Source organism: Phocoena phocoena, chromosome 6 (assembly GCF_963924675.1).
Source record: "Phocoena phocoena chromosome 6, mPhoPho1.1, whole genome shotgun sequence".
Taxonomy (NCBI): domain Eukaryota; kingdom Metazoa; phylum Chordata; class Mammalia; order Artiodactyla; family Phocoenidae; genus Phocoena; species Phocoena phocoena.
Genome location: NC_089224.1, coordinates 33,256,780 through 33,275,943, shown reverse-complemented (window position 1 = coordinate 33,275,943; position 19,164 = coordinate 33,256,780). Strand labels below are relative to the sequence as shown.

The following is a 19,164-nucleotide window of genomic DNA, read 5'->3' as shown; positions in this document are numbered from 1 at the left end:
TACTTTGGCTGGAGGACATCGACATGGTACCACGGCTAAACCACCAAATAATCCTAAAGAAATCAATGAAATATGTTTTTAAAAAATGTTTTTTGAGCTTGTTACAAAGCAAAAGCTATTAAAGGAAACAGTCACCAAGGAATCAGAACTAATGTTTGATCTCTGCTAGAGAACTGGTTTAATGACAGTAAACAAAGGACTCCCCTGAATGGAGGGCTGTGATGGGGAGGGCGGGGAAGGGCTCCAGGAACTGTGCACATTTACATTAATTGTCTTTGAGATTAGCATGCACAATAAATCAACATAACCAGAAACCTTTCTAGATCCTATTTCTACATTCTCATCTTCTGGAACTTCAGGAGCTGTGGCTCCAAGTTCATTATGTTCCTCAGTCTATCCTGAAATCCATCAAGAGAGAAGTTCTCTCTGTGCAAGGCTCACACAACCAAGAATATTAGAATTAGAATATTACTATTTTGCAATCCCTAATGAAACAATAGATCTGGAAAGTGAGCATCATTGGCTGTTAAAACCATTAGGTGAATTGTTATTTAAATTCTTAGTCTGTATCAGGTATGAAAACTATAAAATCCATGCATGGTGACGAAAACTTGCTGTTTCTTAATATTCACCCACACTCCTTAGTTTAGCTGGTACCCAATGCCTGGAATAGAGAATAGTTCCCTGGCCTCCCTGGCAGTAAGTTGTGGTTATGTGACTAAGTTCTAGTCAGTGAAATGAAAGCAAAACTGCACGTGGTAACTGCTAGAGCCTTCCTGTCAACCCTTGCACTCTTCAACTTCATAGCTTCTTCAACCCTGCTGCCTAGATTAGAACGCAGACACCTTGGATGGCGAGTCCAGGCTATGCTCAGTGTAAACAAGAGAAAAGACAGCTGCGTCTTGGACATCAAGGAGCACCATACAGCCCTAAACTGCCTTCCCTGTCTTTTACATGATGGAGAAGTAAATGGGGAAAGCAGGAAGCCCAGAGCTGGCTGAGCCTGGAGGGGGAAGGAGAGGGGAGGAGAGGGAGAGGTGGGGAGGAGGGAGAAGAGGGAAAAGACAGGAAGCAGGGGAAAGGGTACAGCGGTGGGCAGGACAGGGAGAGGAGCAAGAAGGGCGACAGGAGGAGGAGCTGGGCCAGCCCTGAGGTCTAAGCAACTGTTCTGCTTGCGCTTCCTGGAGCCTTGTAAGAGCGGGTTAAATTGGAAACTATTAACTATGATACTTTCTACAGAAAACGAATTCAAAATTATGGCAATAATAAGGTGCTGAGCTCATTATCTCAGGAATGAAGGCCATAGCTAGGTTGGACTCAGGCAGGGCAGGTTCAGGAGGGCTCTGGCTCCACATAATCGTTTACAGCTTCAGGTATCACATTTAAGGCAGTACATTGCTCAGAGGAAGAAGAGGGATCTTCTCCCATGGCCCCTTCTTAAAAGTGAAGAAACCTTTTCCCATAAGCCTCCCTGCAGACTTGCCCTCCAGTGTCACTGGCCAGAACTAGATTATATATCTATTATTAGAACAATCACAGGCAGAGAATAGGATCATCATGAATAATACACCATTCATATTAACTCGGGTCTATCTCCAGAAGGGGACAAGATCACCTTCCCCTTAGTCACATAGGGGAGAGACAGATACAGGACCACTACTTCTGGTGGGGCAAGTTGTGCAGTACAGGACTCCAGGGGGCCCCACTCACACTCCCACTCATTGTCATTTGTAAAGCTATTATGACAAGTTTCCAGCAGATGGCAGTGAAGTGCTTGGAGAAAGGCCGGCTTTTTCTGATTCACACCAAGTCACAGTGAGGTGATAAGGTAGGTAACAAAAATCAAGATTACATTAGAAGGGAGGTGGGGATGAAGGTGGGAGACGAGTGCTTGCTTGGTAGGTAATGAGAGTCCTGCAACATAAAGTAAATAGTCAAATTCATTGTAAACCTTTTAAAAGTATGTGTGGTAAATTCTATTTTAAGGAAATAATTCATTCCAGATTTAAGAGAAGTTTTAAAAATCTTTATTCAATAAATTCTAATGTAGTTACTCCGAAGGAAAAAAAGAAAACTGGACAGATATTCTAAATTGAAAATCATTATGTTTATCAATAAGAAGTTTTTAAAAATCTGTCAAGATTGATTTCTACAAGAGCAGCAGCATTCATACAGCAAAGACCCTACTTTCTCTCTCTCTTATATCAAATGATTAAGGTATATAGAAAATTATGACACCTTGGAAAAAGATACCAATTGAATGGATGAAATATTATTACCAAAGATCAATAACATTATAAGGCATGATTAATTTTAAGAAATCTGGGTAGGGAGGGTGGGAGGGAGGGAGACGCAAGAGGGAAGAGATATGGGAACATATGTATATGTATAACTGATTCACTTTGTTATAAAGCAGAAACTAACACACCATTGTAAAGCAATTATACTCCAATAAAGATGTAAAAAAAAAAAGAAATCTGAGCTTTAAAGAAAGCTTTAAATTTCCTTTACTATTTCTGTCATGTATCCACAGAAAACGAAAATATAGTTAGAACTAAACAAGCAAACAAAGGAAAAAGTTGGCAATACAGAGTGATATGTCAGGAAAAATATTTTAAGAGAGCCTGAGTAATCAATTTTCTTGTTGCTGTAACCTCTACCACCTTCTCTAATAACAAAGCAAAATTATACAAATAATTATGTGATATAAGAATGCAAGTTTTTAGGGCTTCCCTGGTGGCACAGTGGTTGAGAGTCCGCCAATGCTGGGGATACGGGTTCGTGCCCCAGTCCGGGAAGATCTCACATGCCGCAGAGCGGCTGGGCCCGTGAGCCATGGCCACTGAGCCTGCGCATCCAGAGCCTGTGCCCCGCAATGGGAGAGGCCACAACAGTGAGAGGCCCACATACCGCAAAGAAAAAAAAAAAAAAATGCAAGTATTTTTAGGATCAGTTTACACTGTGGGTCAATAATATATGCAACGTGTGCGATGAAATGGAATTCCTTTCATATCTTCCCTGTGATCACGGGCATAGTCCCATAAGAAATAATCCAGAAGAATGGAATTGATCTCTCCACTAGTTTTTTCATCCTTTTTTTCAGTAAGCTCCAGAAGACAATCCCGGATCAGCTCAACACACCAAAGTGAACACCCTCTGATTTCCACCTCTTGCCTATTCCCATACGAAAGCACTTCTCCTGAAAGGGAAAAAAGACAGAGCAAGAAGCACTAATAGTCAATGAAATGAAATCTACTCAAAACTTTACTATAGGACAAAACACAGTATTTAAATAGTACTGATTTTAAAATTGTAAATCTCAGATTTATTTTTGGTAATTTAAACCATTTCTAAACTCAGGCATTAATTCAAAATTGCAAGTTAAGTTCCACAATGACAAGGACCATGTCCAGCTTAGTTGTCTCAATATTCCTAGGACCTAACCTAGCACCTTGCATATACTAGCTCCCCAATAAATAAAAAGTATGGAGTAACCATACTTTTTTTTTTTTTGGCTATGCTGGGTCTTTGTTGCTGTGTGCAGGCTTTCTCCAGTTGCGGCGAGCGGGGGCTACTTTTTGTTGCGGTGCGTGGGCTTCTCGTTGTGGTGGCTTCTCTTTGTTGCGGAGCACAGGCTCTAGGCACGCAGGCTGCAGTAGTTGTGGCACGCAGGCTCAGTAGTTGTAGGTCGTGGGCTCTAGAGTGCAGGCTCAGTAGTTGTGGCACACAGGCTTAGTTGCTCCGCGGCATGTGGGATCTTCCCGGACCAGGGCTTGAACTCGTGTCCCCTGCATTGGCAGGTGGATTCTTAACCACTGCACCACCAGGGAAGTCTCTAACCATACATTTTAAAATATGACAGCAAGATTATTAAATTACTTTTAGAGAGGATTTAAATTTTGGGTTTAATGTCAGGAAAAATAAAAACATTATTGCAAAATGTGGAGGACTCCTAGGGGGCCAAATAAACAGTACCTCCCTTCCCCACTTAACACTGTCTTGGGGACATGCCAGGTACATCAAGGAAAACCTAGGAAATCAAAGTTCTTAGCTTAAGCAAGGAAAACCATCATCATTCTTCGGATTTAGGATCCTTGAGAGCTTGTTTGGAGGTTCTAGCAGGGGAGTGCAGCTACTTGTATACCTTTGACCAAAGAATGGTCCTCCTCTATCAGGGCAGGTCGTCCTCTTCCACCGAGTGTGCAGCTTCAGGAGGGACGCACATGGAGCAGTGAGGGAGGAAGGGGACACCCGCCTAGCCAGCCAGATCAGCCGAATCAACCCTGGCCATCAATGGGGTGACAGATGTCACAGCCAGATTGCCCTTACATCCTGGATTCAGGATCCTTTAGTCAGCTCTGCCTGAATATGGAGCCGCGAGCTCCTATAGGACCTGCAGTATATTCAGCGCCCATCTCCAGGGTATATCTGATCCTGCAGGGTGGGCGCTGGCAGTGCTTTGCCAGGGAGACTAGAGCTGGGCTCATCAACTCAACTGCCTATAAAGATAAGCCAGATAGAGTAAGTGGATGCAGCTGCCAGATGCAAACTGTGGTGAGCTAGAGAGCATGTGCTGCCCCGTGTAAAGGTAAACCCAATGTACCTATATTTCTCTACTCTTACAAGAGAAGCCAGAAAGTTGATTTTCATGTGAAATCTCCTATTTGCCAAGTGCTGATAACTAATTAAAAATCACTTAAAACACTGTTCAAGCCAAACAAAACACATCTGCAAGCTATATTTGGCCTCTGGCCACCAATCTGTACCCTTGTACAGAGCTTCACAGTACCTGAGAGGCCCTGTGATCCACTGAGACCTAGGGAAAATACCCTAGCCCCACTGAGTTCCACTCTGTCACCTAGGATCTTAAGTGTCCCCTCCATCCATCTCTCCCTGATCCCTGGGGCAGGTGGAAGAACAGACACTGGCTGTGTCCCTCCATTTCCTTACTTTGCCCCAGGTGCCAGCATACAAATCCATTCTTCAGTTCTCTTGCTAATCAACTCCTTCAAACTTGACTATCAACTTGCCAGATTTGCCAAATCAACCATGACAGTGAATTTGGAGGTAGATACCACACCCAAGTGGAGCCATTAGATAAGACCACTGCCCCAGCTAACAGCTTGACTGCAACCTTGAGCCAGATGCACTCAGTTAAGCAGCACCCAAATTCCTGATCCACAGAAACTGTGAGATAATGTTTGTTACTTTAAGTCATTAAATATGAGCATAATTTGTTACACAGTAACAAATAACTGTAGAGTTGAACTGTGTTCCCCCCCCCCACAAAAAAATACATTCGAGTCCTAACTCCTGGTACCTGTGGATGTGGCCTTACTCATAAAGAGCCTCTACAGATGTAATCAAGTTAAGATGAGGTCATAACTGTGTTAGGATGGGCCTTCAATGCCATGACTGCTGTCCTCATAAAAAAAAATGAGAGGATACGAAGAGACAGAGGAGACACAGTGAAGAAAGCCATGGTTGGAGTGATGCAGCTACAAAGCTAAGGAATGCCAAGGACTGCTGGCAGCCACCAGAAGCTAGGAAGAGGCAAAGAAAGATTCTTCCCAACACCCTTCAGAGGGAGCAAGCATGGCCCTGCAAACACCTTGATTTCAGACTTCTAGTCTCCAGAGACATGAGAGAATATATTTCTGCTGTTTTAAGCCATCAAGTTTGTGATAATTTGTTATGTCAGCCATAAGGAAACTAACAAAGTAACTAATACAGCAACTTACAGTATGGAATAGGACATGGACTTTGAAACAGAAAAAGAATGAAACCATTTGAGAGGACTGACATAGATTAGAGTCAGGGAAGGTAACTTGGCCAACATATTAGGCCTAAAAGTCAGCCTTAGAATCACAATGAAGAATCTAATTTAGCCAAACTGCATTGTCAGTCTTTATAGCTAGCTAAAAAATATGCCTTTGGCGAAGAGATGAGCTAAAGATAAAATGAACAGAAATCTAGGTAGGTAAATGAACAGAAATCTAAGTAGGTCTTCCAAGGGCTGCCCTACCCAGAAGAGAAGAGAAGAAAAGAATTATACATGTAGTATATCCTCAAGTTTGGAAAAAGTATCACTGGATATCAGTTAAGGAAGTTTCTACCTCATCTAATCAAGCCACCTGGTTCTAGATTTCACTTAAGATAATCTTTAGGGACTTCCCTGGTGGTCCAGTGGTTAAGACTCCATGCTCCCAATTCAGGGGGCCCGGGTTCAATCCGTGGTCAGGGAACTAGATTCTGCACGCTGCAACTAAGAGCTCGCATGCTGCAACTAAAAGAGCCCACATGCCTCAACTAAGACCCGGCGCAGCCAAATAAATAAATATTAAAAAAAAAAATTTTTTAATCAGTGTCCTAGACTTATGTGTGCTCCTTTATATTTATAGGTTCTATCAATTTTTCTCCTCTAGTTGTTAGTAAAGTACTTTTTGGGGAAAAAAAAATTCCAACTTTGCTTAAATAAACTAAGAGGCAAGGGAATTTGCTCCCCCTATGACAAACTAGCGAAGGATAGTTTGAAGCTGGATGTAATAAGAGGCAGTAACAGCTGCAGCTGGACATTTGGAAAAGAGCCTCTGGAGGTGAAATGGATGGTACAAGAAAATTCAGACAACTCTGTACAACTACGCTGGGTGATCCCTTCTCACCAGAGTTTTTCTCACAGTAGCAGAGACAACTGGGTGCTCTAAAAACTCAGGAGAAGGAGACAAAGCATGGAGAGTTAGGAAAAGCTATGTGGAAGAGGTGACAATTGAACTAAGCCTTTGTGGATGTGTAGGATTTGAATTGAAAAAAAGAAAATCTGGGTGAGGGAAACCAAGCAAGAGTGTGTTTAGAGATAGGAATGAACATTCTATACGTTGGCCAAAAAAAAGATCAGCTGAATATGGCTGTATGTAGAAGCCCTGACTGCTAAATGTTGTCCCTTTTAAAGGTATCCAGGGCTTCCCTGGTGGCGCAGTGGTTGAGAGTCCGCCTGCCGATGAGGGGGACGTGGGTTCGTGCCCCGGTCCGGGAGGATCCCGCATGCCGCGGAGCGGCTGGGCCCGTGAGCCATGGCCGCTGGGCCTGCGCGTCCGGAGCCTGCGCGTCCGGAGCCTGTGCTCCGCAACGGGAGAGGCCGCAACAGTGAGAGGCCCGTGTAACACAAAAAAAAAAAAAAAAAAAAAAACCCCACAATAAAGGTATCCAACAATTAATGACCCCAGACATGAGCATTGTGACATAAAATAGCTTGTTATTTTTCAGATGAGGAAATGGGCAAAACAGATTGCCCAAGGCTGCATAAAAACCTGGTAGAAGCAATCATAGAAATAATGGTACTTTTATATCCTGTGCTATTCTTATTTTGGGTGATTGAAATCTATTTCACAAGAGAAAATTATTCAATCATAAAAACTACTTCTTTTAAAAATAAAGAAAAAAGTAGCTGAAAATACTGTACCTAAAAGAGAAATTAACATGAAAATTGTACAGTATAATTATTTTCCTTATACAAAGAAATGTTTAAAAAACAAAAAGCTACTTTTCATACAAACACAATTATCTATACTCACATATTATAATAAGGCTCCCACTCTTGAGAATCAATAATCAAACCCAATAATGGTAAATAAATAAGCCTAGGAAAGTGAGTGACTTGTGCAAGATAAGCCAGTGACAGACCTTGGAGCCTCCTAATGCAAAATCCAGTAAATATTACCTATCTCTCAGCCCACCTGTTTTTTTTTTGTTTTTTTTTTTTCCTGTACGCAGGCCTCTCACTGCTGTGGCCTCTCCCGCTGTGGAGCACAGGCTCCGGACGCACAGGCTCAGCGGCCATGGCTCACGGGCCCAGCCGCTCCGGGGCATGTGGGATCTTCCCGGACTGGGGCACGAACCTGTGTCCCCTGCATCAGCAGGCGGACTCTCAACCATTGCGCCACCAGGGAAGCCCTCAGCCCACCTTTTATTTCACAGTGTAGTGTGCTCTTCAGCTTAGCACTCTTTAAATACAAACCTGAACTGTCTTAGTGTTGCACACCTTCACATGACATAAATTTAGGTTTCACTTTATTATAAGACTCTGAAATGATGATGTCCAAATAGTGTGATTTCCAACAATATCTATATTCCACACTGTAAACAACAAAAAGCAATTTTCTTTGTAATTTAATTGCCCCTGCATTCTTCTTTACATGTGCTTTTAACAGTAATAGTGTTTTGTTTTGTTTTTTAAGGAAAGAAGACCTTTTGTGAAAGAAACTAGACAAAGACCCAACATATAACAAAGAATGGCTTAATTAAGCTGGCAAACCTTTGAGAAGTTTCTCCAGTAGTTCGTCAGAGTATTTCAGGGCTCCCAGGTAAACAAGAACCTGAGGTAATCTATAGTCAGCAAACATGGTGATTCTGGAGATGTCCTTAAAGCAGCCGTCTCCTTTTCCCTCTAATACACTCCACGTATCTGCCACAAGGATTTGGGCCCGTTTGTAAAAAGAAATTCTTTTCCCCTGATGAATGAGGAGAATATAAATGTTACCTGGGTATGTGAAAGCTTTATGTATGCTACTAAAAAAAAGGCACACACAGAAAACATTTTTCAAGGGTAGAATAATCTTACTCTTTGGTAAGAAATTATAGGCCTTCTACAGAAAAAAAGAAGGGGTCTAATAAATACTAAGTTATCTCTATCACTCCAAATTTACTTCCTATATTTTTCAAAGCACATAAAATACAATTTATGTAATCATGGCACTATTTAGTGTTCTTTTTCAATGGCATTACTTCATATACATATTTCTGTGTCACTATAATCCACCTGCTTGCTATTGTTAAGGGCTAGATAGCATTTCTTTAGAAAGTTTAAGTTAAAAAATGTATGTTTTTCTGATTGCAACATAATTCACATTAATTGTATAAAATATGGAAGAGTATAAAGAAGAAAATAATCATTCCTAAATTCACCTCTGAAGAGAATTACAACATCCATTTTTTAGTTTCCTTTCAGATAAAATGATTAACTTATTTCAGAGATAAAGACAAAACTGATCAGCAGCTATAATTTATCAAGTCTACCCTTTTTGGAAATGGTCCAAGTTAATATGTAAGTCTATATAACAAAATTAGTTACCAATTATATTTATACATGGAAGAAACAAATTTAACCAGGCATTATAAGATAATGGGTCATAATTTAACTCAAAAATTCCCTATAGGGACTTCCCTGGTGGTCCAGTGGTTAACACTCCATGCTCCCAATGCAGGGGGCCTGGGTTCAATCCCTGGTCAGGGAACTAGATCCCACATGCCGCAACTAAAGATCCCATGTGCCGCAACTAAGACCCTGGTGCAGCCAAATAAATAAATGAATTTTTTAAAACTCTCTATAAAACTACAAATGCTCATTAGCTTTCACTATGGAAAAACAGATAATTACAGTCTACTCCTAGTCCTAACACCAATGCTAATAACCTCAAATCATCTTCTATAACTGCTAGTCTGCTAAATGTGAATAATCAGTATCACTGGCTCCCAAAATATATTCTGACCACCTTGGAGAATGTTTAAATAAGTAAATGACATAAAGAAGTAAATAAAAAATGAAATTAAATTCTTCAAGGAAAGACTCCATATAAAAATTCTTTAAGATGATAATACAGATTCCTTTATTTACTAAAAAAACCTCCAATGCTACACTGTCCTAATGAGAAATAACCTAATATTCCTTAACCTTAAGGTATACCTCTTACAATCAATCCAGATTTACTTTTACTAAATAAACTAAATTTCATTTCTTTTTTTTTTTAAACTAAATTTTCTAAGGCCACCACTAAAAAAGCAGGTATCTTGTTTTCTAGGGCAAACACATACACTCATTTTTTGACATAGTGTAAAGACTGTAAATTACAATGAGTGCTGGGGGAACAAATCACCACTAAGAAATATCCCTATATCATTTGCTAATAATCTATATTCTCAAACCTATCAAAATATGACAACCTGGCAGCTGTTCCTCTATATACACTGGACTTATATATGGTAACTAGGTTTCTAATTCAAGTCTACTTTATTAAACAGCAAGGCATAAAACTTAATTGGCAAAATAAAACTGTTTCAAACAAAATTATTACATCATAATATTTACTATGATAGAAGCTACTGTCTCCTATTTTTAACAAGATTCATAGAGCAAACTGGAAAAATCTAGGAACCAGACTTATATAACAAAATCAGTGCTGGCATCTAACAAAACACAAATTGTCACATCATGAGCACTGTTTCCATGGTAGCCAACTAGTATCACAAGGATTAGATTATAATACCCTAAAATGAAAACAAAAACAAAAACAAATTCAAGCAAAGAATCTAAAAATAAACTCAAATCACCTATAAAACATTTTCTTAACAAGCTGATATGGTTTTTAGTAATGAAATAATTTTAGTAATAAAATTCTACATCTGTAAAATATTAACTGATATCACTGAAAATACCAGTAAATCCCCAAATAACAATTACCCTATATTTCCATAATATTGCTTTGTGAATAAAATATTTTCAAAATAGTACCTTTATAAAGTAATTACCAGTGTAAAACTCTATAACCATGAGTTGATTTTCTGCAACAAACTTATTATGAACAAATTAGAAAGGTCAAAAATTACAAATGCTTAAGAGTAACATAAAATGTTATCAATTAAAATATCAGAAAAGCTCATGCTTTTCATGTATATTTATCAGTACATCAGCGTAAAGGAAGCCAATCTATTAATTAGGACTTTTATATAGCTACTGAATAGTCTAAATCAGAGTCACTTGAAGAGCTTAAAAAAAATAGTTCTTTTACCCATAGATCAGAATCTTTGAGGATGGTGCTTTGGAAATGTATCTGAATTTTGAAGCTTCCTAACTGATTCTGGGGCACAGCCAGGTTGGGAAATCACTGATCTAAAACTGTCTCATTTAGACAAATTTTCTAATTTCATTAATTTGTTCATAATATCTAAAAGTGAATGATAAATCGCAGTAACTAAATAAACATTAAAAACAATTGTAACTATTTTTATGTAACTTGCTGAAGATTAAAAAATACAGCAACCAATACCATGACCATATTACGAAGGAGCAGGGAAAAGGGCATTCCAACACGCTGTGGCTGATCATCTTTCTGGAGAAGAGTTACCATTTTTATGTATCACAAGCCTGAAAATCCTGGCCATGCTCTGACTCAGTAATCCTATTACTAGGAATCCGTCCTAAGAAAATATTACGGGTGTAAACTGTTGTCAGTATTGCTTATTATTATATAAAACGGAAAACAATAAGATACAAAATTTAATTTAAAAACTAAAACTGTGTATCACAATTATTCTGGTAAAATAGTTCAGGCAAATAATTATGGTAATGTACATCCATATGGTGGAATACTGTGAAGTCATTAAAAATAGTAGTATGGAAAAAAAAGTGTGCTGTGAAAGAATTTTTATTGACATAGATGCTCATAATATGTTAAATTTTAAAAGTTTGTATAGCATAACTCTCCCCCACTCATATGTATACACATTCACACACACAGAGAAAAAGACCAAATTGTGAATAGTAGTTACCTCTTGGCAGAATAAAGACTGCTCCTCTGTACCTTCCAAATTCTGTATTAATTTGTTTTACTTTTGCAATTAGAAAATTTTAAAATATGGATTAAAAGACATTTGATTTTAGCACTTTCTGAATTCAGAAGCAGCACCCAAACTTAATTTGAATTCCTTTAGACTTGGAATTAATTGAGCAAAGTGCTCTAACTATTTATATATCTTTTAAATGAATATGCAAAAGTAACTGTAAATTAACTAATCAAAGGGTTAAGTGAGCACCCACTACATGCTCAGTGTTATGTTAGGAATCATACGGCTTTCAGAAATATAGTGCTTTTGTGTAACAATAATGATAATCTTATGAAAAAATACATGAAAAAATATAATACTCCTTTAGGAAAGTGTTAAAAGGTTTAGGTTTGATTTTTGTTACATTTTGGGGATATTTCTGTAAGAATGTATTTTAGAAATAAATACTGATGGGAAATGGTTCAGGTACTAATTTTCATTTAAAATGTATCAGCCTTAAAATTAATCTATATCCTGGTACAGTTTTTAACTGAACTTTTCAGCATACATAACAAATCAAAAGAAAGCACTATGCTGTAAATAAAAGAGAAATTCAACAAATGCTTACTAAATCAACACCATAATCTACCAAAAAATCACTCCTTTCTTTCACAAAGACAAAAATTCAGGACAACTTGAAAGTAAATAAACTACATGGTGTCCTGAATTCATTGCATCCTGAAGTCATGTTAGATTTAATCTCAGCCCTTCTTGTACAACAACCACGTCAGTTCTGGAATACACAGAGTCTCAGCCACATTAATGGCAGTTTGATTTATTTTATACACTGTTTAATATATTTATAAATGGTCGGAATGATGGACCAAGGAACTTGATCCAAATTTCCTGAAAAACAAGGTTGAAATGACATACTTTGAAGACAAAGATAAATCTCAAAGTACCCTCTGCATTAGTAAAATTGTTCCTCAGAAGAGAATAAAGTTCAACAGTGGCCTAGGGCCTCTTTTCTAAGAACTGCCTCTGTCCGGCCCATTCAGTCCTCGCCCAGGAGTTTTAGAACCCAGAGGAAGTTTCTCCCTCTCTCCCTGATGGCTGAAGTGATAAAATGCAAAATTCATGGACCTTTTCTACTTCATGGAGAAAGCTGGTCTGCAGTAAAGGAAAAATGGAGTCAAGAGAAACAAAGAAGAGAGACTGAATCCTGATGGCATTGAGTCCCTGATCCTGGATGTTTATCCCCAGTACCTATCCCCAAATTCTTTTTGCTTAAGTTTTTTCTTGTTTTGTGTCTGTCAGTTGCAATTAAAAGAATCTTAACATACATAATCAGGCATCTCTCACTTTACAGCAGAATTGAAAAGCTAGCTATTTCTTGACTAAATGACCTAAGATACACTAGTTAACCTTTCTTTTTTTCAGACTTTGGTTCTTGGTCTGCAAACAGGACTGTAATGTTCCTTGTCCCTAGGCCCCACAGAGTTGTTCTGCGGATCAAATGAGAGCGTCTGTGCAAACACCTTGTAAATCATAAAGAACGATTTGAACAATATTACTGGTAATTTTAGTTGCAGAATTGTGATCACAAAAGGGTAGCTTCAAAATTTTAAGTTGACACAAGTATTCATTAACTTAGTCAATAGATTTACATTATATGATCCCCCTGAAGTTGCTTTCAATTCTACGTCACAGTTAAAATAAACAGTGATAACAAATTCTAAACGAATTATACAAAAGCAAAATCCAGGTGTACACTGGGAGAGTACACAAAATGCTCACCCTTTTAAAAGAATGTCTATTTAAACTCTTTTGTACCATAAAGCAAATAATACTGTTAAAGTACCCTGTGTATGAAAAAGAAAACACACAGTATATATACATTAGAACTCTGCAAGAAATATTTTTTATTAGAGAGAATTTAGTATACATCCTGATTTTCATCCAATGAAGTAAATTTTTTGAAGTACTAAAAGGACCTCACTATCCCTAAGTGACAACATCATGTTGAAGGTCTAGTGTTAATTCAGGTTTGAAACATTTTTAAAGGACAGAATAAAGAGAATACACTGATTAGAAAACATTAAGAAAAGTAATATCTTTGAAACACTACTTAATAATTTTGTTATTGTTCCTTTGTTCCACATGGGAAAAAATTCCAAAATTTAAATTTTTATTCTCAAAAGGAATTCTGGAAGTAAAAGAGTTAACTATGAGAAGATAATTAAAGAACTCTAAAATGGCCAACAGGGGCTTCCTAGTGGCACAGTGATTAAGAATCTGCCTGCCAATGCAGGGGACACGGGTTTGAGCCCTGGTCCGGGAAGATCCCACATGCCGCGGAGCAACTAAGCCTGTGCGCCACAACTACTGAGCCTGCGCTATAGAGCCCGTGAGCCACAGCTACTGAGACTGTGTGCCACAACTACTGAAGCCCGCGCGCCTAGGGCCCGTGCTCCGCAACAAGAGAAGCCACTGCAATGAGAAGCCTGCGCACTGCAACGAAGACCCAGTGCTGCCAAAAAATAAGTATATTTTAAAAAATAAAAATAAAAAAAATTAAATGGCCAACAGAAGCAACTCACCTCAAACTGAGTCACATCTCTATAAGAAGGAAAGCTTTCAACTACCAGGTGCAATAACTTCTGAGCACTTTTATCACTTTTTCGGACACAATTAAGAAAAGAGCCTTCAAATTTCTCAAGCAGAATTTTCCCAGTTTCATTGAGAATCCGATGCCTCTCTTCTATCAAAGGCATGGGGACGTCTGTGTCAGAACGGAGTATATGCCGAACCTCATCCAGGGTAACTGTGGCATAGTACGAAGCACTAGTTATTGGTATCCCTTGGGGAGAAAAGAAAAGGCATTGGAACAACGTCATACATTTATATTCATTAGGCCCTTGCTATTGCAACACAATTAAAATGAAACCACATAATTGTTAAAGGAATGCATAATTGTTATAGGAATGCAGTAAAAGTGGATGAGTAATTAAAAATCAGAAGCAGATCCCTCATTCTCTATTTGCTTGTCTGTATTTGTTCATCCACTTCTAACAATTGTAATATTACATCAGATGTATTTTGACTGTGTAAAATGTGTTATAATTTCTGCCCTTTGTTCCTCAGATGCCATCAAAGTGGCATTCTTTAGAAAACTGACTTTGACTTAGCTGTGACAATGATAAATATTAGAATCATTTCCCACTGAATAAAGATTTCATGCCAGCCTCTTCTCATACTTTTAAGCAGAGGTACCGGCAGTGAAGAACTTCAATTTCGCCTTATCAACACATTATTCCATCTCCCAACCCGCTCTGTGGGACCCTCCCACTAAACTGAAACCTCAAAGCTGCTGGGTCTGACCGGGAGAAGGGGCACCAACCTTCGTCCAGGGCTCTGTTGACCGCGGCGCACAGGGACCAGTACCCACTGTACGTTTTCCCCCCGTACCCCACCAGACATCTGTGCTCGTCACTCTCCGACCAGAAGGAGAAGTTGAGCGTGTCTGTCACGAACACCCAGTTAACGGCGGCCTCGTCGGCCGCCTTGGGGTTCAGCTCATGAAGGGCCTTCCAGGCTCCCACGCGCAGCTCGGGCCCCGCGGCCTTGGCCAGCAGAAGCTCGGCCACCCTCCGCACGCCTCCGCCGTCAATGAACACATCTCGACTGTTCTCCGCAATGAATTCTGCGGACTCCCTGGGAGTCAGAAGCCCGTCCATCCGCCCCTCTCCTGTGGAAAGGGAACCGACGCTTTCGCCCGCAGGCCAGCCAAACTCTCTTCCCTCTCTAGCTGGGGCAAGGGCCAGGGTCCCCTACGACTCCTCCTCCCTTTCCACCGCGGGATCGCTGCCCTAAAAGGCTCCCGCCCTCTCAGAGAGGCTAGCAAAACCGACTGGGCCCGGCCCCGACAGCCGAAGCCGTACCAGACTGGGGAACTGTGCATACCGCTGCGCTGCGCAGCGCGCCAGCCCGAGGCCGCAGGCACTTCCGGGAGGGCGGCCCCGCCCACTCGCGCCGGGGCGCACTCCCAGGACCCGCCTCCGCTTCTGAAGGTCTGGAAACCGCCTCGGAGCATCCGGCGCGCCGTTGCTGGGAGTTGCCCACTCCGAGACGTGGGGCTTGGCCGTTTTGCCCGTGCTCCCCCCTCCCTCGGGCAGGTGGGCCTCCGTCCGCCGCTGTGGCCCGAGTCGCGATGATTCCAACCGGTGTACTGCGTTGCCCTCACTCGGCTCCCGCCCCTCCCCTCTCCACGGAGGGCGAAGTCTAGGCAAGATATCCGTGGCGACGCCCTGCATCCGGGTTCCTGGAACGCGAGGAGCTTTCTGGCCGCGGGTCTCGGTATGGGGGGCCGAGCCACCCCTAGACTACGACACGGGTTGGCGGTCCCGCCACCCCCACCCCCATGTCCCAGGCAGGCCACTTCTTCATTTTGCTGAATCCTGGCCCATTTGGAGGTTTAGGATTAGTTGGAATGTTTGGAGAAATGGATGAGGAAACAAGTGTCTTAAATCGTTAAATTAATATTATGTGCCTGGATTTGTGCTTAGATACCGAATCCCATGTAGTCTACGGCCGTGTCAAAAGCAGCAATCGTAATCCCTATTTGTGCAAGAGAAGCTGAGTGATTCAGTACTTACTTCCCGGTCATAGCAGTGGTCTGGGCTGAGATTCCATCTCCAAGTCAAGGGCACTTTCCACGAACCAAGCTCACCAGTGCCAACCATCCTGGTCAAGTAAGGGACTATGTCAGTGGCTCTAATCAACTGAAGAGACATTATTATAAAATATAAGTATCACCTTACAGCCCCAAACTTAAAAAAGCAAAACAAAACAAACGCACACAAACCTTCTAGTAGTATAAGGAGAGAGGTTTAGGAGTCAGTTTAGTGATGATCCAAGTTTGCCTCGTGATGAAATTTTGGTATAGAGGCATGTATTTTTTTCTCCTTCAGAGACTTAAATCTCCATGGATCATATAAAACGTTCACATCTTTGAAAATCACCCATTAAAAATAATCATCAGTAGTCATCTCTAGTTATTGAATTGGGGGAGTATTTGGAACTTTAAGTCTGACAACTGTGCCTTTAGAGAAGCAGAACACCTTCATCCCTGCAGTTTCTTCATTTGGATAAGAAAAAGGAATTTTAAGAGCTTCACTACGATTTACTCTTCCAGAAAAAGTCACTAGTACAGTAATACGGTTGTTGAATAAATGTCAACCTGTTGACTACCCTAGCAGTTGTAAGTCTTGGGAGTCAAAGAAGTTGATTAGTAGGGAGTTCCCTGGCGGTCCAGTGGTTAGGACTTGGTGCTTTCACTGCCACGGCCCCAGGTTCAATCCCTGGTCCGGAACTAACATACCGCAAGCCATGTGGCCAAAGGAAAAAAAAGTTGATTGATTAACAAGAAAATTTAGCAATCTATGAAAGAATCCAAGAGGTTAAATAATTTAGGCCATTTTCTTATACTGAGGCTTGTTGACAAAAAAAAAAAAAGTCAAAATTCTATGTTCAGGCTATTGAGTGAGACATAAGAGTAGTATAAACAAAAGTAAAACATGCTTCCTTCTCTCAAGGAACTTGTTAAGATAAAGCGTAAACGTTTCGTGTATAAGAGGAGTTTTTTTTTTTTTAAGTGTGTTTGCAAGATGCTAGGAATAGAAAAAGTGAGTTCTTTACCTACTCAACGTCCTTTCCCTCTTTCTTCCTTCCCAGCAGAATTCTTTTTTTTTTTAACATCTTTATTGGAGTATAATTGCTTTACAATGGTGTGTTAGTTTCTACTTTATAACGAAGTGAATCAGCTATACATATACATATGTCCCCATATCTCCTCCCTCTTGCGTCTCCCTCCCACCCTCCCTATCCTACCCCTCTAGGTGGTCACAAAGCACAGAGATGATCTCCCTGTCCAGAAGAATTCTGACGTTGTTCAGGAATCTCTCTCTTACCCATAGTTGGTGTAGCACAGCATCCTCAGCTCCAGAGGTGGTCTGGACTGGTCTAAGGGTAATATTACCCTCTTGCCAGGGATTGGATTAGGATCATGCATGTTCCCCAGTTCACCTCAATGAGTTGCAAGGATAGGTTTGCAGGATGCTTCCAGAAAAGCTATTCCAGGAGAACTTCCAGAAGTGATTCATGCTCCTTCTGGACATGGTTGTTCTTGGATATGAGGCTTGAAATTGCTACAGTCTTTTTTCTTTTTTTTTTTTTCGGTATGCGGGCCTCTCACTGCTGTGGCCTCTCCCGTTGTGGAGCACAGGCTCCGGACGCGCAGGCTCAGCGGCCATGGCTCACGGCCCAGCCGCTCCACGGCATGTGGGATCTTCCCGGACCGGGGCACGAACCCGTGCCCCCTGCATCAGCAGGCGGACTCTCAACCACTGCGCCACCAGGGAAGCCCACGTCAACTCTTAAGTTTGTCTTACTTTTGGATTCCAGTTATCTGAGTTAATAAACTTCCTTATAGTTAAAGCAGTTTTGAGTTGGGTTTTCTATTATTTGCTATGAAAGCTTCCTATCTTAGGCAGCAAATACAGACATGCTATCTGACATCTTATGATCTAGTGGGGAAGGCAGACAATCAAATGTCTGGGTAGAATTATGCTTCAAGCAACAGAAAACCAGATTCTAGTGACTAAACAAAAAGGGTATTGTTATTCTCATATAATAAGAAGTCCAGAGGTAGGCACTCCAGGGCTGGTGCAACACTTTGAGAATGCCAGCAAGGAGCCAGGCTCCTCGCTTCCTGTCTCACTATCACTAGTATGTGGCTTTATGGTTGTAAGATGGCTCTACCCTTACAAAGCATTGTGTCCACAAAAAGAAGTAAAGGGGGCAAAGGGCCAAGGAAACATGCCAACTGAGTATGTTTCTTTTGAAAACCTTTGCCAGAAGCTCTACCACATAGGCATAGGCTTTTGAAGAGATCAAGGGAGGGAGGCATGGTCAATGATGTTGTGTCCCTATCATTTTCCACCCCCCAAACAGTAATCAAGTTAGATTATTCCAGTTATCAAGAGAGCCATCATTCTGAATAGCTAAATTAAATGTCAAGCATTGGCAACAATCATTGCTACATCTGCTATTTTCTGTCATGATCTGCTATGGCAGATACTTAAAAAAGTGGGTTAAAATGTATTCTTGGGCAAAAGTTGGCTAGAGCAATGGATGGACATTGCTAGAGAGCAGTAGTTTCTGATATATGCAGAAGGAGGAAATTAAAGAAGTAAAATGGATTTTGTGAAGGTAGGATATCTGTTATTTTCATTTCTCCTGACTCTCCCGAAGTGACCAATATACTAAAGCCCCAAGAAGGCTTAACAGAAAAGAGATATGGTTCACTACTATGTAATTTTTCTGTTCATTTTCTCCTTGATTTATCCATGTATAGCATTTAAAATTGATCACTTCCTTAAATTCACTCTTGGCTTCTAGGGCATTATATTATCCTAGTTTTCTTAGTACCATTGAAGGCTCCTTCTCTTCCTCCTCTCTTCTTATTGTATGTAGAACGTCCCATCTACAGGCTTTGCTTAGGGACAGAAT

General features: G+C 40.6%; 1 protein-coding gene across 1 annotated transcript; it reads right to left on the bottom strand.

Moving 5' to 3' along the window:
• Positions 1-2,966: 2,966 nt before the first annotated feature.
• QNG1 (Q-nucleotide N-glycosylase 1) lies at positions 2,967-15,332 on the bottom strand. Its single transcript, XM_065879689.1, has 4 exons — positions 14,996-15,332; positions 14,196-14,455; positions 8,312-8,507; positions 2,967-3,199 (listed from the first exon to the last, which is right to left on the bottom strand). The coding sequence occupies exons 1-4, from the start codon at positions 15,330-15,332 to the stop codon at positions 2,967-2,969; spliced, it is 1,026 nt and encodes a 341-aa protein (XP_065735761.1).
• Between the last annotated feature and the right edge of the window lie 3,832 nt (positions 15,333-19,164).

Coding starts and splice junctions, on each gene's coding strand:
- QNG1 (XM_065879689.1), bottom strand. CDS start 15,332: ATGGACGGGCTTCTGACTCCCAGGGAGTCCGCAGAATTCATTGCGGAG. Junction 14,456..14,995: donor CAACAGAGCCCTGGACGAAG/GTTGGTGCCCCT, acceptor TTTCTCCCCAAG/GGATACCAATAACTAGTGCT. Junction 8,508..14,195: donor GAGATGTGACTCAGTTTGAG/GTGAGTTGCTTC, acceptor CTCATTCATCAG/GGGAAAAGAATTTCTTTTTA.